At 35.5% G+C, this 24,224-nt stretch overlaps 1 protein-coding gene across 4 annotated transcripts in view; it reads left to right on the top strand.

Annotated features, from left to right (window-relative positions):
• The window catches only part of LOC106176808 (uncharacterized), a 92,408-nt gene that overhangs the window by 16,076 nt on the left and 52,108 nt on the right, over positions 1–24,224 (top strand). For all 4 annotated transcript variants that reach the window (XM_087012055.1, XM_087012053.1, XM_087012054.1 and 1 more), the window contains 5 exons: positions 946–1,455; positions 1,713–1,821; positions 1,920–2,070; positions 22,579–22,804; positions 23,113–23,420. In XM_087012055.1, coding sequence (XP_086868181.1) covers positions 946–1,455; positions 1,713–1,821; positions 1,920–2,070; positions 22,579–22,804; positions 23,113–23,420 — 1,304 coding nt within the window. The remainder of the gene's footprint in view (positions 1–945; positions 1,456–1,712; positions 1,822–1,919; positions 2,071–22,578; positions 22,805–23,112; positions 23,421–24,224) is intronic.

Here is a 24,224-nt window from a genome sequence, read left to right as displayed (position 1 = left end):
GTTTGAAACAGGCTCGAAATACGACACCGTTGTAAACTTTTACTCACTCCCAGATTATTGGTCAAAATATTTACGTGTAAATAATTGCTATGAAGAAATCCAATGCTGACAACAATTACCAGTTTCAATCATTTAATGTTCACTTGTCGCTTGCTCAGTTACATTCTAACGATATGTGGAGAATCACACTCTTTAGTATCAAACCAAGACAATGGCTTCATGAAAATTTTAATAAATGGCTTCTTATTCAGAATAGTCAACAAGCCTACTATGCCTCTTTAGACTTTACAGACAGGAGTTACAGACCACAGTAAAAAGTTATTACATGAAGTTATTGAAATTGCTTGTGAATGTCTCTGTCAGCGTGCTTTGAGTCTAAAAATGATTACGATACAGAATGATGACATTGATTTGGGATTGCCAAAATTTAATAACAGGGGACATTGTTGAAACATCGTTTATTTCCTTTCTTTTTTTGAGCAGTATATAATAAAAGGTATATTCTTGTTGGTAAAGTTAATATCTCTTAAGAGATTTCAAAAACACAAGTCGTAACTGTTTAATTAGTGTTTTTTTCTCTACCTTAGAACTTAATTTGTTGCAAAAAAATATTATTTTTACTCTTAAATTAAATATACTGTAACCATTATATTATCACAAAATGCACCATACCTGTGGGAGTCTTATTTCAATAAGACACCCACTTATATCTCTTAACAGTTTTATAAACGTTTCGGGTTGAGCTGCAAGAAAAATCGTTTATCCTTTGCACATGGTGGTTAACTTAGGCTGTCACACATTAGCGCCTACCAACATTTAACTATTTACAGATGTCATTTTTCATTCTACTCAAAAAACGCAGTACATTTTTGGAGCACTGTTTGATTTGTAAAAGTAAGTCTCACTCGCGAGAAGATATAACAGTGAAACATTATTGTATTACAGAGCTTCAACTAAAATTGGAACTTCAGAAAATTGAAAGAGATACACGGGCAAATGAATTTGTACTTCAAATAGCGGATAGAGCACTTACAGAGGACGTTTTACAAAATCCCAGGAAACGAAAACGCATTTTTGATGATTTGCTTCAGTTCAAAGCTGAACTTGTTGGACCTATAAGAACAGGGAGTATTCTACTTACTGTCAGGTTCTACTCATTGGAAGACTTGACATATTTCTGGTCAAAGTATAAGGATGGGACTGTTACTGCAACTCTCTCTGACATCTTACTGTCGGACAAAATTCTTGAGGTCTCGAGGGAGCATCATGTGGAGTTCTATATCACATGCGATATATCAGAGGATGCCTACATTGAAGCACGTCGGAAATTAAGCAGCGACGATGAGGTTCCTGGCGCCATGGATGCTATGGCAAGAGTGAGCATAAGTGATGACACCCAAGGACAAGAGGTAATACAAGAAGAATCATTACATGAGCAGGTGGTATCAGAAGCAAGTAAGTAAAAAAACTGCATGTTGTTTGACAGTCAGCTTTTGGACCTCAATAGAACATTACGAAAGTATAAACAGTGTATGTAGAAATTAACAAAACGTTGGTTACTTGTTTGTTTACCGACAGCCTTTTGCCCTATTTTGAAATACGATTAATTAAGTTATATGTTATTACATTTCAGATCATGAATCAATTTTTAAAGAAAATGAATATTACGGAAGCTGTTGTATTCAAACCTATGTTTTTTATTGTTTTACTAGAAGAGAGAAAAGCTGAAGCAACAGAGGCTGATTTTGCTGAAGAAACAGCGACATGCACTCCTAGGAGTAGTGAGCATATGCAGGACAAACCTTTACGTAACGTTATAAGGTATTTAATGAATTTCATAAAGAGTATAGTTTTTTGTGTGAAAATAGGCACAAAACCTTCTTTGATTCACTTAGATATTATTTTCTGTGTACGTCTAGGGATATTGAACAGGTGGAAGATCTCAGTGGAGCCATGGACCTGATGGAAGAGATGCACGTTTCAATGGAAGGTATCGAAACTCTAGACGACGCGTTGGAAAGACTGGAACTCCATCGAAAGAAAATGGAAAGCGGCGGACGACCAAACGAGGTTTGTTTTAATAAACCAATTGTCTGAATTTAAGACAGGTACATTACAAGCAACTTACAGATGTAAATGAGAGCCTGGCAGTGAAAATGGCCTCATAGATATATATGCCTAAATTATACATGTGTTTAGTTTTAATAAGATTTAATACCTCTTTAAGCTTTATTTAATTTGGTGTTCTGTATCCCAGACTCCGTTTAGGAAAAAAAAAAAAAACGATTGATTCTTGCAGTTAAGTACCTGATTTTTTAGTTTCGGTTTGTTTCTGACTTGGAAAAAGTGTCCGTTTGTACTGGAAACCAGCAAAGTCAAAGATGGCCGACAATAAATTCAGAGCAGCTGATGAGATTTTAAGTGTTGCTAGCAAACCGCTAGTTTAATTTGGTATCAGTTATTTCCCTTATTAACCGATGTCTTAGGCTGTTAATTCACCGTACTTTCATATAGTGTGATCACACTGTCAGGCTTCCCCTGCTACACGCTGGTGTTGGATTGCCCTTGCGCCACTGCTGGATATTTTCTACTTTTCTGTAGTTTATATAAACCTTTATCACAGCACAAAAACAAATATTTCCGATTTTTCAGCCTCCGCGGAATGACGTCGGAACAGTGCAAGCTGGCCTTTACAACGCGAGACTGAATGACGTTTTTCCGCGCAAGAGTACCCCTTTCTCTTTTACAAGGCCTTTCAACAGGCGTAATCTCGTTCGTCTTTCTTCGCGACTGAACAACGTTTTTCCGCAGGGGTCCTGCCTTGGTATTATGTGACGGTCGTTATCGGATTGTGACTGACATTTAAGAACATGAGATTTCAATGGAACTGAAAGATTTATATTGTTAATTCCTTTCAAATTTCATTTTATTATCTTAGGTGCGCTACATGTATATATTGTCGAAAGGCGTGATCATCCCGATCATAAGAACATCTCTCCTGAGGAAGCTTCCCCCGAGGGCTTATCATATTTTGTTATTCATCATTTCATTTCTCTTTGCTGATTTAGCCCTAAAAGTTTTATTTGATCTATCAAATCCAGTCCAATTCACAGTCGTCTCAAAAACCATTTTAAATTAATACAGATTGCTTAGAAGCGATATCAAAGTCTATTTTTAAAGCATGATCATTATTTCCATAAAATTGCAATGAATTATAATGAATAAGACTTGGTCAAAGGCCATGCTGTTTGATTATTAAAAGTTTGGCCGTGGCCTTGGATATGCAACTCTGGTTGCAGCAACATAACTGACTAGCATTTAACTTGTCGCTTGTACTACAGAAATTGTTAATCACACTTGCGCTTACAATCTGGATTTTATAGGGCACGTTTTAAGGTGTCTCCGGAGTAAAAATCATTTCACTGAAATCATGATACACAGTCAGTGTATTTTTATTTTTTTATTTTTTCAATTAATAAAGTGTATTAATAAAGATTCCTTAGTCTATCGCGATTTCGACTGCGGCAGTATAAATATATCTTAAGCTTATTACACTGATGGACGTATTGCTTGTGCATTGAATCAGCGTGTGCAGTGGTGCAACCAATCTTTAATTAATAAGGGAGTTGGAAGAACCAGCGGGTGACCGTTAAACGTTCTAATATTTAATCAACACTGAGCAGAGAACAAACAAAAAAGGATAAAGATGTGTAATTCTATGCGCTGGTGGCCGGGGAAATTTCAACAAAGCCCGACTAACAACAATGTACGTCACGGTCACCTTCAATATTTCATCCAGCTAAAAGACGAAAACAAAAATACTTAAATACCAATGTTGAATGGAGATGCATCAGAATTTTTTTTTTTATTTGATGAATAAGTCTTGCCCCACAACTGATCGTAGTACATCCCACGATAAGATTTCTCTCGATAGACCATGTCTAGAACCATTAGTAAACCATTAGTTCTAAACTAGCTGTTAAAAAAAACCTTGCTTGAAAAACTGAATAACTATAAGACCATTGTTATTTTGCAAGGTTAAGCAGCGATAAATATGTTGATATATAGCAAACATCATCAGTATGATGTGCCGTAATACGTATATAACAGGAGTACTTTTCTATTGATGATGATATCTTGCTCATAGTGGGTGACGAAGAGAAGGGGGTGGTTAAACCACGTAAGTGAAGAATCACTGCACATTAAACGTGCATCGTGTGTCACTTTTACAATGTTTCTTCTAATGAAAATGTAGCATATCGCAATATACTGATTTCTTCATAGAAATTCATTTTTCACATGAAAATAAGTAAATCGCTGCAAGTCAAAAACGGCTGTTTTGTTTATAAGTTCTGGGCTTTGACAGAGAAGGACAGGCCTGCTTTAGATGACAGCCGGATTCGGTTGTGTTGGTATGGGGATTGCTACCAGTAATTAACACATTTTTCACATGAAGTACCATTGAAACACGATGGTCGAGAGATGGCTCATGAGCTGAGGTCAGTGTAACAAGCAGTATGGTGGCCAATAAGCTATTTAATCTTTTATGTAACCTCTCTCCAACCGCGGTGATGAAGGCTTAAACCTAATAGCTTAATCCAAGTGTTTTGGTTTCTCACTACTTTGTTTAAGCACAGTCCCCCCCCCCCCCCCCTCTCTTTTTCAGGACTCTGCAGCTGATGAAGGTCACTTGTTAACCGAAAAGCGCTTTCTGCAACCAGTCCAACCCCCCCCCCCCTTTTTTTTCGTTTCCCCAGCCGCACTGTGTGTATCTCGTACAGTCGGCCCTTCAGGTCAAACACATACAGAGGCGAGACACCTCTCTCACATCATACTTAAGGCTTCGTTCACATGCAATGTCTATTTTCTATTTTCTATTTTCTATTTGCGCTATCTTATGATCACGGTCTGTGCCCTGAATATCCCGCCGCGTAATTACTGGCAGCGCGAGCCAGTTACTAATAGTAACTTATAGTAACTGGCTCGCGCTGCCAGTAATTACGCCGCGGGATATTCAGGCCACAGACAGTGATCATAAGACATACCGCAAATAGAAAATAGAATTTAGAAAATAGACATTGCATGTGAACGAAGCCTAAGTGAAACAACAGCCGATAATATTGAATACGGCAATAAATAGTTATCTAACATAATTTGAATCAGAATTATAAGACGGACACGTTCTATCACCGTTGTCATCTCTTCACAAGCATGTGATAACGCATCTAAGGAACTTTTTTACTTCAATCTAAACTCTAACGTCCCAAAAACAATCTCAAAGCTTTTAACCAGGGGCGCTGTCAAAACACACGTCCCCAGGGGCCCAGTCCTGGATCGTGTTATTTTGATAAGAGTTAGTTTAACTAAGACATGAGCCGACCACCCCTAAACAACGAATATTAAATCGCAACTACAAAGGGGAGGATGTGGTGTGGTGTGAAGATAGCCACAGAGACCGAGTACAAAGTATATGTACAGGAAAAACGAGAGGATGAAGACAGTAAGTGGTTTTATTCCTTTTGTTATTTTCATAATATTCATTTATTTTCATTTTTAATAATTGATTATCAATGTGTGTTGATAAATTACCAAGTCTTTGATTTTATTACATTCTCCATGTCTGTTGTAATGGTAGGCTACATGCATTCTTGTAATTCTCAATCCTGATACTTTGTCTAAATTTTTTTAGTCAGACATGCTGTTCCCTTTACCCAGTTATGTTTAATACGTTATTACACATTATATTTTGATATCATTTCGTTATATCTTCACAGGAACCGTTAAAAAGGACACCGCACTGGAAAAAAGGAAAGGGCGATAGCAGCACTGAACAAGGGGAAGACGTTGAAAGGGGCAACGGCAGAAATATCTGACGAGGGGGTCTGCCAGGCTAAAGAAATGCTCATGTGTGGAAAATAATTTATACGCAAGGACGATTAGAGTCCAAAGTTGTAGATTTGATAATATCACAGTATTCAACATGAAAAATGTTAATATATCTCCTTAGCGGTGATTGATTTTTACTTACTGTTTTTATATATATTGTTATTACAATGAGATCAGTACTTCTTATATTTGAACATATATTTGTATATTATTTTGCTGTGATCCCAAGTAAACTGATATGTTTTAATTCAGGCCCAGTCTTGAAAGTCCAATTCGGGAGGGGAATGACCACAGTACGCGGGAAGCTAAATCATCAATACACAAATTACAGTGTATTATTATCTCACTGATAGTAGGCATTTTAAAAATATCCTGAAAATCACGTATCACCGGGTATAATGTCTTCGTTTCACGAAGGGCGGAGAATAAACAATTGCATTCACAAGTCGCGTGAATGGGGTGCTTCACGAATCACGCTAAATAAGATGAACGTTTAACACACCTCAAGAAATAAATAGCTGTATTTTCTACAGATTTATTCTGAAAGTACATTTTTCTCTTAGAATTTGAGCAGCATTTATTTGATTTTGATTAAATACTTTAAGTTAGTCGGATATTTCAGGTACATAATGTGTTGCGTTTCTCTTGTTTTTAATTTTTCCATATTTTTAATGTTATTTTATTTCTTTAGCCTACGCATTTTGTAGGGGTTTTGGTGACAATATTTCATCTTTCCTTGGAAGCTAGGCTTCATCGCCTTACTCAACAAAAATACCTAATGAGTGTAATTTTTAAAACGGGGTCGGGCAATTAGGGCACACATAATTGGCATGTTATTTAACGAGCGGCCACTCTCTGCAAATACATTAAGTCGATGGATAAGTAGTAGTCGTTTTCGTTTTTACATATGTTTACCAGATGTCAGATAAATAATGGAAAAAGCCTGACTATTTATGAATCTGTGACGTTCCTATAATTGTACTTTTGCTTAGATTTTGTTCTGGAAAGTCGTATTTAAATGTGGTTCGTATTTATTTGCGTAATTATTTTACTAGGTAAATTTCTTAATGGTATTCGCTATTGTTTAGGGTGTGCGTATAATGAGTGTACAAAAAAATACATTAGTGTAAGATTATTTCCACTTGTGAAATACAGTAGCTGTGTTGCGCTTTATAAACATAATTCCCACTGCATTGTAATGGTTATTGTTGTTTTTTGCAATAAATTACTATAATTGAAAATTCACAAGCCTTCCTCTCATTAAATGAAATGCTACATGAATTTGAAACATTATCAGTTCTATAAGTAATTGAAATAACTATGATCGTCCATATTTGATAAGATAAAGGTAGTAAGACTTACCTAAAATTGCCTTTATTTGATCGGAAAAGGGTTATAATGACGTACCTCATATCGCATTTACTTCATCGGAAAAGGGTTATAAAGATGTGTCACAAATCGCCTATATTTGATCGGAAAGGAGTTGTAAAGAGGTTGTTTTTAGACGCCTATACTTGATCGGAAAGACGTAGTAATAGTGCAACTACAATTTTAAGCTTAGGCATAAAAGGGTAGTAAACCCGTAGACCCTGAACTTTCCGGTAGAGCTTTACACCGTTGAAAAGGCTTGTAAAGAGAATATTCAGACCCATTTCCTGAAGAGTAAAAGAGCTGAAAATTGACTTTTTGTGCTGTGATATTTATTTTTTTTAATATTTTCATCTCATTACCCACTGTGCGCTCGGAGAAAAGGATGTTTTTCCCCACAGCTGAATAACTTTTTAAGCAATTTGCCTCAAAACTATGACAGGGCACTTTTTTCTCATTGTTGTTTAAAAATGAGCGTAAGTTTGTTGAGGCTTAATTCTTATCACGTTATATGTACACACACTGGACAAAAGAAGTGTCACCCCCTAACTCAGAGTAATAAAGGTAGGCAGATCTTGGGTACTTATAATGCCAGGTCTACTTATAATGTGACTAATGAGTATAAAACCGCTATACCATGGAATTGTATTGTTGGTCTTGTACATGTACAGCAAATGTTATTCCTGCCTTCCTCCAATATGGCAAGATACAGGCAATTATCTAACGGTTATAGGTGCAAGTTATTAACCCGAAGAGACGGAATATAAGCAATGTCAGAATATCGATACAATTGAATTGTTCAGTCAGAACCGTGCAGAGGGTCTGGTCTCGGTATAGAAACACTGGATCAAGAGACACATTGCCTCTGATGGGTCGTCCAAGAAAAAATACTGGCCGTGAAGACCGACGACTGATTTTGATGTCCAGGTTGTCAAAGTTCGTCACTGCTTGTCAGTTGACAACACAGTGGAACAATTTCACACATAAGAATGTGTCTGTGAAAATTGCTAGGCGTCGGTTACATGCTCAGAGAGTGTGCAGCAGGGTAGCAAGACTGAAACCTCTTATATCGTTACAAAACAGGCAACGTAGAGTAAACTAGGGTCAACAGGATCTGGAACTGGACAGTTCATGACAATTGGTCCTATATATTTTTTCTGATGAGTGTCGCTTTGGTCTGACCTCTGATGACAGACGGGTACTATGCTGGCTAACTGCTGGTAAAGCAATTGAACCACATGCACTGAATTTTCGAACCCGAATCATCAGCATCCATGACTTGGGCGAATAGATAGTGGTTGATGGAAACATGAATCACTAGATATATATCGGTGTTTTGGAGTCAGGCTTGCTACCATCTGTTACTAACATGTTTGGTGACAGGAATTATCCATTTGTTCACCAGGATGACAATGCTCTTTGTCACAGGCCCAGAGCAGTTGATGATCGGTTTGACCAACAAGGACATTCGCAGGGTGATGTGGCCTGCCCTGCAAACATAATAGAAAATGTGTGGAATGATATGTCAAAACTTTTTTCAAATGCCCGTCTAACCAGCAGAAAAACTCTGTTATATTCAGTATTTCATGCTTGGGCCAGCATAAGCCCTGAACGCATCAGACAATTATATTAAACCTTGCGTCGTAGACTGGCACCTATTATTAGGTCATGTGGCTATGCTACTAAGTACCAATTTTGGACTTAAAACTGCATATTTTGGTAGAATGTATATTTTGTTCTCATTTTGTGATTTTTTGTGAAATTTGATGTTAATAAAATGACACCAGGAGCATATCATTCCACAGGCATTTATCTCCCTCATAGTATTGGCTCAGTAGGGGAGACACTTCTTTTGTCCAGTGTGTGTATGTGCATCGAAACAATAAAATGTCAATTTCATACTAGACTGTTATTGCCCGGTGTCGCACGCATGCTTTCTTACTAGAGTGATCTAAAGCAAGTGGCTAGTGTATTCCTCCAAGACAGCCAGACAAACAGTACTTGTAAACGCACGGTTATAGCTTGTTTGAGAAATGATAACAATTGCGGTAAACAATAGATTGCGAGCTTTAGTAAGATCCCCCCTCCTATTTAACTGATGACGTACACTGTTAATTCACCTTACTTTCATATAGTGTAGTCACACTGTCAGACTTTTCCCTGTTGCACGCTGGAGTTAAATTGTCCTTTCGCCACTGCTAGTTATTTTCTCCTATTATGTTGTTTATATAAACCTTTTTATTTATTTTTGAATAGTATCATCTCATCACCCACTGTGGGCTCTGAGAAACGGTTTTTTTTCCCCACAGTATAATAATTTATTATAAGCAATTTGTCTCATAATTATGACAGAGCGGTTTTTTCTCGTTGTTGTTTAAAAACGAATGTTAGTTTGTCGAGGCTTAATGCTTAACTCTTATCGCGTTATATGTATGTGCATCGAAATTACTGTACTTTCGTATATGCGATCACACTGTCAGACTGAATTCCCTCTGTCAGACTTCCCCCTATCGCACTTTGGAGTTGGATTGTCTCTTTAAATATTTTTACCGTATAAACCTTTGGACGCATCGAAAAATGGGGTTAAAATGATTTTTTATGGAATTTGTCTTACGGTTACAAGATGGGTGGGTTTTTCTTTGTTCACTAAAAATAGACGTAACATTAGTATGTTGAGAATATATGCTTAGCTCTTCTTGTGCACCACACATCTTAATACATGTGGCAGTGTTTGAGGTTGAACATTTAAATACAATTGCTCCCTTGTATATTTTGGGCCACCTAACTTTTCCTATTCCTCATCAAAAATTTTAAAATCAAAATCTTTACACAATCAGTGTGAACGACAGGGCGTATCTTTATCATCACCAATCTTACCAGTGTAAAAGCATGGTATTAGCTTGTTTGAGAAATGATAACAATCGCGTTTAACAATAGATTGTGACCTATAGTAAGACCCCCCTCCTCTTAAAGCAATGCCACAATTAACAGTATCATAATGTAAAGGCGACAAGCTATCAGATTGTCAGGCTTTTCCCCTGTCGCACGTTGGTCTTCGATTATCATTTCCCCACTGCTACATATTAGCTTTAATTGCGATGTTTATAAAAAAACGTATTTAGTTTCAATATTTTACCACAATAGTCTTGGTGTGCTATAAGAAACGGAGGATTTTTAACTCAGCAAAAGAAGGGGGTACAACATCAAAATGATGTTTAAAGGAATTGCGTAATTTAGGTTGCTGTGTTATTGAACCAAAACGATTGAAGATCAAATTAAAAATTGATGTCTATTCCACAAAGTAGTTTATATTAATACAACAACGAGTTTGCATTTAATGTAATCCCTCCTTAAGGGCCATGTACTGATTATAATGGCACACCTTGATGTGAAACAGTCCATCGTTTCTTCCACATTGTGTCCCTTAAATTAAAGTACCATGTCGTATTACTCATATTGTCCTTTTCATTTGGCACTCTCTGTTTCTCTCCCTATCTTTCTTGTTTGGAGGGGAAATAATTAAGCACCCAAAATCTGCATCACCAATCTTCAGAAAAGAAATGAGTCAATGAACCGGGGAGCTGGTCCACAACGTCCGACATGGCATGATTAAATCAAATAACAGCTGGTCCAATTTTAAATAATAATAAGTTTATTGAGCACTAAATGATGTGACTACATTTGCAGGCTCTCTAGACTACAATATTTACACAATATACAGACTTGACATTTAATATGGAATATTTCAGTTTCAAAGGTATACCTAGGTAAAAAATACGTTCTTTTTTCAATAACATCCTATCTCATATAAGATTTGTGAATGTAAAAGTGTGCAGTAAGGTGTGTCACTACCAATTAACTGTTTTTCATGCCTATTGCGCTGCTTCATTATGTAATTTGCAGTGATTTAATTGGGTAGCGTTCCTTTGGGCTGATGAAAGCTTGGCTTAGGCAAAGCTTGGTTCTGTCAAAAAAGTATCCATATTTCGACAACTACTGCATAGAAGAATTTGAAATTTTCCATGCAAGCGGTCAGTTTTGCAGTGCGTAAAATGAGTCAAGTAGTGCATTACAAAGTTGTTAATCTAAGGCAGAATGGCGCGAAAAAGACAAACATAACCAGACAGATCATAGCGCCAAACGGAACGGTCCCCACAGTTTTATAGAGTAATGCCCAGACTGATGTACCTACACAGAGGTCACCCCCAATGTATCAAAATTTTACCTACAGGGTACAGGACCCACTGTCTATCTATGCTGCAACTAAACAAAAAACATTTAGTCCGTTCAGAACGAGGGGTAAATTGCCACTAAAATGCGTTTTTCAAAGCCCTTAGCGAACACCAAACTGGTTTTAGCAGGTAAGAACACCAAATGACCTCCGAGGTACCCACTGTATACAGCAAAACATCGTCGTCTGTTTCTCTCATGAATTGGGGGCCATGAACGATTCTGGGTAGAACACTGAAACTGCGTGGCTTTCTTTATTGAGGTCAGATTTCACCTGTACCGCCCAATTAGTCAAAACAGAGTTTACAGATATCCAGAAGAGGCCTACGACGAAGCATATGCCGGGTCTAAAGTGACAAGGGTGATTGACAGCGTCAATATTTGGAGTAGATTCCACATTGGTGCCAAAACACCAATGGTAGTCATCGACGAAAACCTGAACCAGATCAAATAAAGGAATAATCTCGGAACCACTTGACTATCATTTGATAGGGGGCACCTTAGGAACAAGTCTAAGTTGCACGATGAGGTTGATGGTTCACACAGAGCACTTTTAATAGCAGATAACTTACAGAACAAAGGGTATGAGCAGCTACCCTGGTCATCAAAATCGCCACATTTGAACCACATAGACAATATTTCGGTAGACCATTATTCACCAATCAACTGCCTACATGTCCTACAACAAAACTGGACCAGATTGGACAATTTTAGACCGATGCCTGGAATGCTATTCCAGATTGAACTCTAAAAACCTACCCCCAAGAAATGCCTTGCCGCTTGAGAGCCCTGGCAACAGCCACGAAGAGGCCAGGCGTAACAACGAGCATTACTGTGACTAGCAACTGACATGAGGGTCTTTTGTGGAGCGTATTACCCTTTTACAGACGATAATTTGGAAAATATGGAGATCCAAAATATCTCTTTTAATGGGAGTCGTATGACATAGAATAGGCAATGTGTTTTTGTTTGCTTCTCTGGCGAATTCCATTAATGAACTGATGTCACAATTACATCAAAAAGATAATTTAAAGTTATTAAAACACGATATTAATCCTTATTTTCATTTATCAGTCAGCAAAATAGGAAAAAAACTGATAAAAAATTATTTCGAAAAAAAGATTCCATATTAAATGTCAAATCTGTATATGGATATACAATTATATATGTTTACATTATGTTTGTTAAATTCTAACTAGTGTCACTAAAGATGACTACTTAATGTAGGATTTATTGCACAAGTTATGTTATGAAACGTATGACTGAATAATTTAAATTGTTTTGAGACTTTGTTCAGGGTTGACAAATTCAAATTGACGGCCCATTTCTGGATTCAAGACATACAACATTTTGATTTGCATGTTGAAAAGCATCAATTTGAATGGTAAGCAAAATACAAACATATATCTTTTGATAAATTTATCTTTATTGAACTGTCCTTTTGCTACTTAGAGGCTTAAATTTGCCAAAAAGTGGTTATTTTGGTTTCATTTATCATGATTCCAAAATGGTCATTGATGAAAATGAAATGCAGGCTACCTGTATGGACAATACCACATGTTGCAAGCCTTAATAAAATGCAAATTTCTGTACCTTTTGAACTCATTACTAAATATTTTTTTTTTCTTTTGAACTTATCATTAAATAATTTTTATTTGAATTACTGCAAAGCAACATTCTCAGATTTTAACATTGCAATATGCAAGACAGCTGCCATTATGTTCATTGAATATGCTAATTTTTCGGATCCACTACTGATAATGTATACAGAGAAATTATAGAAACATTATTTAAAACCATTATCACATATATTTTAATGTACCCTTTAACATCTAGGCCTTTCTTGCTGCTTTGACCATTCACATTTTCTTAAATTCATCATATTTTACTCGATTGCCATAGATAACTGATGGCTTTCAATGAGAAATAATTCCACTTTATAGTGAGTTGATTATGAATGAAAGCTTTATGTCTTTCTAGATTTCAAATTGATGTCTTTCATGATTTTCATGCAAGAATTCATCCACAGTGTTGTTAAATACAGTGCAGATTTTTGGAAGGCTAGAGAATTGAGCAAAGCTGACATCCCTTCTGCAGATTTTTTTACCCATTTTACCTGTACATAATGAGAAAATAATCTAGCTTCATTAAAAATAAATAAGAAAAGCATTCTAATATACATGTTTTTTATAAAACTGTTTATATTACAGACTCCTTTTTTCTATTTTGGTTTGATTTTGAATATTTCTCTATTTAAAATATTTTGAATGGTTCAAATATGACTGCAAAATCCTAGATGGCAACCATACTACATTGTACTAGTAACTGTGAATTTTTAACATAAGTCATTTATATAAATAAAAAGTTAAAATAATCAAAATCAAATGATAATTCTAAAAATTCATACATTTAATTAATTTGACTGAATTCCAGTCTCCTTTTACAAGTAAGACATGATCAAAATCAATTAATATGGATTAAAATATTATAAAGTCAAGATGGGATGCCACTGCAAATGAATTTCAATTAATGGTGCTGGGACATTTAGCATTACATTACCCAGCAGGCACACAACATTGATTCAACGTTGAATCAACGTTGATTCACAACGTTAAAGCAACGTTGAATTTATATTTGAAAATGGAAGTTTGTGTCAACGTTGAAAAGTCAACGTTGAATCATGATTGATAGTTCAACGTTGTTTCAACATTAGAAATATCAATTAACGTTGATTATATGTTGATTTAGCATCAATTATATGTTGATTTAGCATTGATTAACTGTTGATTTAACATTAAATAAAAGTTGAGACAAATAGCATTTTCAATGTCTTTATTTTGTCACTGCATTAAAGGAAAAATGCTGCTAATTTAAGTAGTTAAAATATACATAGTTTATAACATAGCGATAATAAATAAAAAAGTAAGATACAACACTTTTTTTTACAAAACAAAGCTGCTCATCGCATCTGAACTAACACAAAAATTGTAATTGATTATGCATGTACATGGGGGGGGGGGAGATATTTTTGCACACCTTAACCTAAATAATACTATACGTTGTCATTTTTAAAGTAAATTATAATTCAAACATATCATTAATAATCATAATCACTATAGTTCTGTAATAAATAAATCTTGAATAATGAATGAAAAAACATTGTTTTTTAGATAACGGAGAGTTCATTATAACAAAATTATAAATAACCATGCAGTAACTGTTTCAATTCAACTTGCATGCTGTCTACATACATGCAAACTCTGAAAAAAATTATGTACACCCCATAGATATAGATGTACAATAAAAAGACAATTACATGTGCACAAAAACAAACCCCAGTATATTGTTGATGCTTTTGAAGAAAATTACATCATGAATTAAATCACTCAATGAGTTGAACCAATTTGGAACACTTGTGCTTTTTTCATATCCATTTCACTAAGACATGATACATCAGGCTCCCTGACAAGCTAATAATAATAAAAGGAATTTTAAAACAATGCAACAAGTACATCTACCAAATTAACAACAGCTCATTTAAATGTCAGGTAAAAACACAACATCCCTTCCTTTGTTAAAGAGAAACTGTCCTTTCAAATATATGCTAATTGACAGTTCAGTCTTTAAATTGTCTTTTCAAACATTTGCAGAATAACATATGAACTCCAACTATAATTATTCTAAGCACATTGAAAATTCTCAAATCTAATCAACTCATATCAAACCCCATGTCCCATTCACTACTAAAAATTCCACATGGTCTCTTCCTTTGCCTGCCTTTAAGTCACATTCAAATGCTCCCTTCACATTAAAGGTTTCTCAGACGTGTCTGAATAATACTGTTTGTTTTGTGGTCCTCCACAAGAGCCTGAGACGCATTTTTTTTCTTGGATTGCAGCATTCCCCATGTACTTTCATCAATGATATTACAATATGCGCCTGAATCTGGTAATACAGCTAGTACACTGAGATGAATGCCGCCTATCTCTATTTCCACCATGTCTCAGTGTATATTGCATTGGTTACACCACACCAAATGTATAGGCACTCCTGGATTATCATGTTCATAACTGTCATATACATGAATATTAGTTTCAGTTTTGCAGACTTGTTGCACGTTCCATGTTTTCTCAGTCGGGGTGGTTTCTACTTCGTTTTTCCATGTCTGAACTTGTGGTGTTTAGACTGAGTTGGTTTGTCAGATGACTTTGGTTTTTAACATACTCAGAGTTTCTGGAGTTACACTTTCATTTAAAGCGTTAACAGTCTATGTGTATCCATGTTTCACACCCGCAGTATGTTTTGGAGAGTCGTGAAAATATTTTGTACACATATCCCGATGAATGCAACATCAGCGCGCGTCTCTTCTGACATGTATTTTTTAATTTTCTGTCTTTGTTCATTATTCATTTCGTCCGTTGGTTCTGAAACGATCAAACCTTTTCCGTCAGCAAAGAGTTAAAAACTGTCTAGCCAGTGTGGCCCGTATTTTTCCGGACTTCTGTACTGTTAGAATTTCGTAATTTCACGTTTTTCCTCCATTTTCTCAAAGAAAGTTGGCTCGCAGTTTTGCACTAGAGTTAATCCTCGTCTCCAGTGTTGATGCCTTCGAATTATATCGCATCACGAATCAAATCAATCAACGAATTGCATCAGTTTGATACGCCTGTGCTTTTTCATATCCATAACTCTAAAAAACGCTACATCCGGGTACTTGACCGGCTTATCATAAAAAGCGGAATTTTAAAGTAGCGGAACGAGTACGTAGCTCTAAAAAGTTAACAGTTCATTCAAATGTCAAGTCCAATTTAACAAATAGTGCACTGATGAGGGGGCTTAGAAGAAAAGTGAGAAAGAGAGAGATAAATCAAAAGTGATCAAGTGACGTTAGTTCAATGCATTCAGCTCACTTGTCAATAAAAAAATAGACAAAAATGAAATAATTAGAATAATAAAATAAATAAAAAATAAGATAAATGACATCACCAAATATTGGCTTGATGGCAGTATATATATATATATATATATATATATATATATATATATATATCTTTTTTTTTTTTTTTTTTTTTGTACAGACACAGATTTGTCTGTAGGCTTCAAATAGCTGTCTGTCGTGGCGGTCGGCATGTATGTACTGTCTCAAGATGAAACGCAAAAACTGAATCCATGTTGAATCAACATATTTAATTAATTATAAGTTACCTCCTGAATAGTCATTATGTTAATTAACTTGAAATAACAAAGTTGAATCAATGTTAAAACCTGACCAGAAAATCAATGTTGGGAAGAATAATTGAATCAATGTTGAATCAAGGTGAAAAATTAACTCAACCATCAACATTCAAAAATGCAAGTTGAATTAGGTTAAAATAATGTTGGTTTATGAACTTAATCTTACTTCAAAGTTGAATCAATGTTGATATGCCAATGTTGAATTTGTTGTCATTGAATCAAAGTTGAATCAATGTTGAAATGTCAACATTGAATTTGTTGTCGTTGAATCAAAGTTGAATCAATGTTGAAATGCCAACATTGAGTTTGTTGTCGTTCAATCAAAGTTGAATCAATGTTGATATGCCATTGTTGAATTTGTTGTCGTTGAATCAACGTTTAATCAATGTTGAAATGTCAACGTTGAATTTGTTGTTGTTGAATCAAAGTTGAATCAACGTTGAAATGCCAACATTGAATTTGTTCTCACTGAATCAACGTTGAATCAACGTTGAAATGCCAATGTTGAATTATGGTCATTGAATCAACGTTGATTCAACGTTTATCAACGTCTCAACATAACTTCAATGTTGATTCAACGTTGAATCAACGTTGTGTGCCTGCTGGGTAAGTATTTTTTTGAAAATATCATTTTAAACAATTAAGCCCTTATTTAGAAGTTTTTTTAAAAACCAGTTTGGTGTCTACAATATTCAATATAGTCAACTCAAGTTAAGAGTCCTAAGCAGCAATTAATGTGTCAATATGGTATTCATAGTCTTCGGCTTCCTTCATGGCTCATCTTTTCCATGTTTTATAAGCAATTCCTATTTTAGAATCTGCAAGCAAGGAAGGTGTTACAGGGTTCATGTTAGTTTTTCTTAAACATTTTGCTTAAAAGACTATTAATTTTGCTTTAGCGATTTGTTGACTTTTTAGCCTTTCTATGAGGGAGTGAATTAGATTTATTTTACTTTGCTCTTATGTTTACTCCTTTGGCTTTATGTCAATGTGTGGAATTAACCAGGCTGCTTTTGCAAGTTTGAGTCCTTAAGTCTCAACCGTGGCCATCCTCTGAGATTGTTACCCTGAACCAATTGGTCAAATAGCACAGATGACAGCTGTTTTGGGACTTTACTATGTAATATTCATCTTCTTCATATGCCCAAGTCACCTTAGTCTTCTTTTGCAGAGAAATGCCTCTTTGAAACTTTTTTAATGATTACTCTGGCTTGCCTGTTGATGCCAAAGGTAGTGTGAAAACATCTGTTTTAAGAGAGTGTGCCTCTTGCCCTGTGTTCAGGTCTCTGATCCATATACGCACATGTAGGCAGGAGTTTCAGTGTTCCCGAAAAACTCTGGACACCTGTCTGACATAAAATAACTCGATATCAGATAATTTTTGATCATGACAGACCTTTGAAAAATATATCATTTTTCATGGTTTAATTATAAAGACAAGTCCGATAGCAACAGCAGCACAAAATAGAGCCCGCATCAGGTACACTGTAAAATAGTGGCCTCATTTTTCAGCATGTCACAGTGTTTGACATAAGCTTTTCAGCTCTCTGACCATTCGGATCAACAATTGATTACAATCACTTGTCTGACTTAAAATTCACTGGCCCGAAAAAAAAAAATTCCAACAGACTGGACATTTACCTCTATTACAACAATACTAGTAAAACGGGACCTTGCTTTTTCGAATCTTGTTATATTTAGAATTACATGTAAGAGTTTGAGATTTCAAAAATTAATCAACCAATTTGAAAATGTCTACTGAAAACTTTCAGTTTCACAATAATTGTTTTGGTAGAATAAGTGTACTTCCTGAAAAATTTACAAAAATAATTGTACTGGATATATATGTAATACATACATTATTTTTTCCATTTCCACACACAAAATACTGGTAGTAAAAAATTCAGAATGCATATCTACTATTTTTTAAATTATTTTTTTTTTTAATGTTTTAAAATCCTTGTCTATTTTTTTTTTTAAAGTACACTGTACAAGAGAAGGCCGTGTAATGGTGCTCGGACGTTGGTTTACTTATATGATTGTTATTATCAATAATAACCTCAAATTTCAATCACTATATCTATTTGAGAATTTAAAATATAATAAAATTATGCACAACAACACAATGGTCAATCATGCATGTTGGATTAAGAAAAATTTTGAAGATCTATTAAGATCATCTCACGTTGACTTTAAAAATCCACTATTTACTTTTAAAAAAATAATAATAATGAGTTACATTGTTTTAATCAGCGAGTACTTGAGCAGAAACCAAAAATATAACTGCTTTGTTATACATGTAAGTTACGTCAACTCCAAGTGCCTGTTCTGCACTGGGGAAGACAGATATCGGCGTCACTGTGTCTGCTCTATCGACATGTGCGCACCCTTCAATTGTGTGGCTTCTGAACTGGCCTGAACTGGTTCAGCAGTGGTAAGCCAAACGTGTAGTAGTATGGGGAATACATATCAGTGTCATTTTTTTTACCAAAGGATTGTGGTGTTTGGGAGAATCTGATTTAGAGTCCAAGCGTAGATATTCTACTTTAGTTCAAAACCATAAAGTAAGTTCCAGTAAACTATGAATTTGCTTTTGAAAGTAAATAAAAAAATTAATAAAAAAGTTGTCCTTAATCCCAGAATTTCACAAGGAGGCTAGAAAATGCTTGTTAGGGCAATACTAGTATCATTTTATATTTTACTTTTTCGCACTGGAGCAATTCGTGCAGTGGCAAAAAGCATTGGCAACTGGGCCAGGACTTAGTATTTTAGAAGCTCTGCCATTTGATAGTTCGGACTTAGTGACTGACATGCTGATGTTTCACGTCAGACATTTTCAATTTATGACGGACATGTCCGGCTGTCCCACAGTTTTTCGGCAGGACTGGGGTTCAGTTTTGTATGCGTGCTTTAATTTATTACTGCTACCGAGAAGGTCACATTTTCACCTTCGTTTGTCCATTTGTTGTTGTTTCTCTGATTGTTAACAGCCTTATGAAAAATTCAGGATAGACTTTAATGAAGTGTTCAGGATAGGTTATTTTAGGCTGTATAAAAGTGATTACATTTTGGTGGTGATCTATTTGACAATTAGTTTATTGATAAAGTTTGTTTTCATCTACTTTTCTCCAGTGTTTGGGTCTCCAGATATTTGTCCTCTCTCTGAAAAGAATATTCCAACAGAAAAATGTTGGGTTTATAAAAATCATGGAACATGTTGCACAGTACCCATCCGTGAAGTGCGAGAATAACCTGCAGATACATTGTATCAGAAACATCATTTGTCACGTTGTGCTTGAACTCCTTCATCGTCCCTTACATGTGCCATACATCATTCACTATCAAAGTTCATCAATCTGCAGCACCACTTCATAAATTCCCTGAATGTATTATTATCCAGCACTGTTCTCTAAAGAGACAAAAGATTATCTTAGAGATCCAGACATAGGATATTTTCTTGCAACTTCTTTGCTGGTCTCATTTTATGATAATGATTGCTTACCGGCTAGATATACATGTAGAACAAAGCTTTAGTTGCATGCTATCCATTCCTTTTTCTGAAAAATTAAAGATAATCACATTTTGCTTGCTAGAGGTTAGGATAGTCTCATCACTGCTAAGTCCTTTTTTTGACTGAGATCCTGGCTTTTCCGTCACGATTGAACTATCAGCACATAATGTACCAGCCAGTAACCCAAGTGCATTTAAAATGCAACAATGGAAGTGCTAACATATGAAAAATCAACATATATATATATAACAAACTATGGGTCCTTAACTTGTAAATAATGTCACTATAGTTAGGGCTTTTGGGGAATGCATTTTGTATGCAATATTGAAAACTGTCATTTTACTAACCTAAATGGTTGTTGCTGAAAAAAATAGCTGTCCTTCGTGTGTTATGCATCGATTTTCTGTTCAAGAAAACATCTATTAACCAAAGCAATTTAGATTCACTCAATCCTGTTCAGTACAGGCATATATACATGCATGTATAAAGTTACGACTCAACAGTGTGTTTTCATCTATGGTTATCTTAAATTAATTTTTGTTGGTGGCTATCTTGGATATTATGGACAATGCAGTTTATCAAAATTTAAGCATTTATGATTTGCCCATAATTCAATTTGATGCTTTTCAACATGCAAATCAAAATGATGTATGTCTTGAGTCCAGAAATTGACGGTCATTTTGGATTTTTCAATTCTAAATAAAGTTGTAAAACAATTTAAATTATTCAGTCATATATTTAAACCCATAACTTGAACAATAAAGCACAGAAATGTGCATTTAAGTAAGGCTTATAACATGTGATATTGTCCACACGGGTAGAATGCAGTTCATATTTTATCAATGGCCAACTTTGAATCATAATAAATGAAGTAAAAATATCCACTCTCTGGCATAATAAAGTGTCTAAGTTGCAAAAGGACATTGCAATACAGTTAATTTAAACAACAAATAAATGTTTTGAATTTGAACACGGAACATGCAAATAAAAACAAATGTACGTTTTGAATCCAGATATTGGAGGCCACTTTGGATTTTTCAACCCTGAACAAAGTCTCAAAACAATTTAAATTGTTCAGTCATACATTTCATACCATAACCTGTGCAATGAATATTTCATTAAGTTGCCTGGGATTTATACTAAGAAAGGCTTGTTGACATATCAAAACATAAAGCCAATTTTATGTGGTGACCATCTTTGATTAGAGCCATCTTTGTTTAAATGTAATATTTTAAGATAAATTAACCCATATAAATTTAAAATATAGACCAACTAATTCAAATCCATCAAAACATGTAAAATATTTTTAAATTTTGGTTAATAAAAAAAAATCAAATTTAGGTATTATTATTATTTTTTCACTAAAAGTAAGGAAAATGGCAGCCATCTTTCATTCATTTGCCATCTTGAAAAATGAAAAATGTAAAATGCATGAAAAATCAAAGAAGGCCCAAGGCCGCAACTTGTTTCAGCATATATATTACACATGTATGATTTTTTCTATTCGACATAATTTTCGATTGTATTCCTTCCTTATGGCAAATCCCAACAGGCATAGTGGCATTGGATCAACGTTGAAAACAGGTTGGGCAATTGATCAACCTAAATTCAACATCAAATCACTACAATGTTGATCCAGCCACGTCAAAACGCCCTAATAATTTGACATTGGCTCAACGTCGTATTTTGGTCATTGACTCACCATTGTTGTTTGGTCGTTGTGATGCATGACATGGATCGTAATTTAAATATTATTGAGTTGATGTAGAGTCAGTATCATTAATTATTAATAAACGTGGCTACCATATAGACTGAAAATTTCCACATAAGTTAGAGTAGATATCAACACAAGCTGATTTTTAAATATATCTCACCGTATATTCAACCATAAATAATAAGCTTGTCTTAGGTAGGGGCTCATATAAAAATGATCATCTTTTAACCTCAAATCATTGTGAGATTCTTCTTCAATCAACACTACATGTAAGAATAAAGCAATCAAAATATTGATCACAAACAATGATTCTCCACTTATTCCCTTTCGTTTTTTTAATTAGCACCTTCTGTACCCAATTACAAAACACCACAGTTGTCACCTTACTACAGCTATGGAAATGAAAAAAAAGTATTAAAGAACTCCCCTAAAACACACATTTTCATGAATGTTTGGCAAGGTTATTTGGCGTTCATTTCAAATTTAATTATTTTTACAGCGGATCATAAATGTGTTAGACCTTAATTTTAAGTTGGTATAATTTTTTTTATTCATTCACAATTCATTTTTACGTACAAGGGTTACCCTCTTAAATGTGCATTACTAATTTATTTATTTTTATTCCATGCCTTAGGGCAGTCAAGTGTTCACACACATCAAATATATTAATGACGAAGGACGAAGCCATCTGCAAGCTATTTTCAGCGACGTCATAGATCAGACGGCGTTTTTGGACCACGAGGGCGTCATAGTTGAACGTCTTCGCGCCGAGTCGCTGCTCAAGGGACAGTCGGCAACAGAAGAGTTAATGATGCGACGAGCTACACTGGACAGCGGGGAGTGTCCCATACTTTTATTGGGTATGTAAAATATGTTTGTGCTTTCAAACATTATGTTAGATTATTGTACACTATCAATAGCTATAGAAAAATGTAACGGAAATTTTAAAAACAGTGTTTTTGTTTACCAAAAACTCATAGCACATGAAACTGTTTAACACAACTCTATCTAATCCATGGCATAATACAAATGTTGTTCCATGGGCTTCTGTGGTATTTCACGTATTTCACATCGCTTTTTGGATAAGTGGTATAAATACAAACAATCTCCCTAAAAGACACAGGCCCTCTTTGATAGTCTTGTTAGAACATTTCTCTTTTTAATTAAGGTGAGGAATCCTCGGGTAAAAGTTCCTTGTTGAATGTGCTCCTTCAACACAAGGTCCTTCCGGAAAATCACCTCCCTTGTACGGCTACCTTCACACGCATCAAATACGCCCCGCCTAATGAAAAACGCATTGCTATTCGCCAAGTAAACGCCAGTGCTCAAAAAGAGGACGAGATGGAAACTGTCATACCATTAAAAGACGCTGGTGTATCTATCCATGACGCTCTTAAGCCATACCTTTTCCCCGAGGACAGATCCAAGCAGTTAGCATATACTGTTGACATATTTCTACCATTGGATGTCTTAAAGGTTTGAACACACTTTACTTAAACATCTTTCCTTTTTTTTTTTTTTTTTTTTTTTTTTTAAATCTATTCAGCACATAGTTGTTAATTTGGCATTACTTAACGACAGAGAACATAAGAGCATGAGGCCTCTATGCAGGAAAAAAATAATAATTCTGGGCATTTCAGCATTTTCTCCTACATCGTAAAAATAACCATAACTGTAATGACAATAACGATCTGTAAAGTCGTCTTTGAGGAAAGCACACGTGTGCCAAATTTGGTAACCCTCCCACTATGGACCACAATAGCCTTGGACTCTGACCCTAACCTCCAGGACAACCATAGCTTTAACCTCTGACCCAACCACCATAACCCTGACCTCTGACCTCAACCGCTATGACAGCCACATCCTTGAACTCTGACCCCAATGGCCATGACCACTGTTAACTAGGCATATGACCCAAAGGCAACAACCACCATAACCTGACCTCTGACCTAAACCACCATGACCACCACAGCCTTGAACAATGACCCCAAAAGCTACAACCACCATAGCTTTCACCTCTGACCAAACCATCATGACCACCATAGACTTAACCTCTGACCTCAACTGCCATGACCACCATAGCCTTGACCTCTGACCCAAAAAGCTACAACCATCTTAGCTTTGACCTTTGACTAAACTGCCATAACCTTAACCTCTGACCCCAACCGCCACAACTACCATTGCCTTGACCTCTGACCCCAACCGCCATAATTACCAAAGCCTTAACGTCAGACCTCAACTGCCATGGCCACCATAGCCTTCACCTCTGACCTCAATTCC

The sequence above is a fragment of the Lingula anatina genome, chromosome 4 (assembly GCF_051362555.1).
Source record: "Lingula anatina isolate TDL-2025a chromosome 4, LinAna3.0, whole genome shotgun sequence".
Taxonomy (NCBI): Eukaryota; Metazoa; Brachiopoda; class Lingulata; order Lingulida; family Lingulidae; genus Lingula; species Lingula anatina.
The sequence above is the reverse complement of the archived record's forward strand: the minus strand, read 5'-3'. Positions and strand labels throughout refer to the sequence as shown.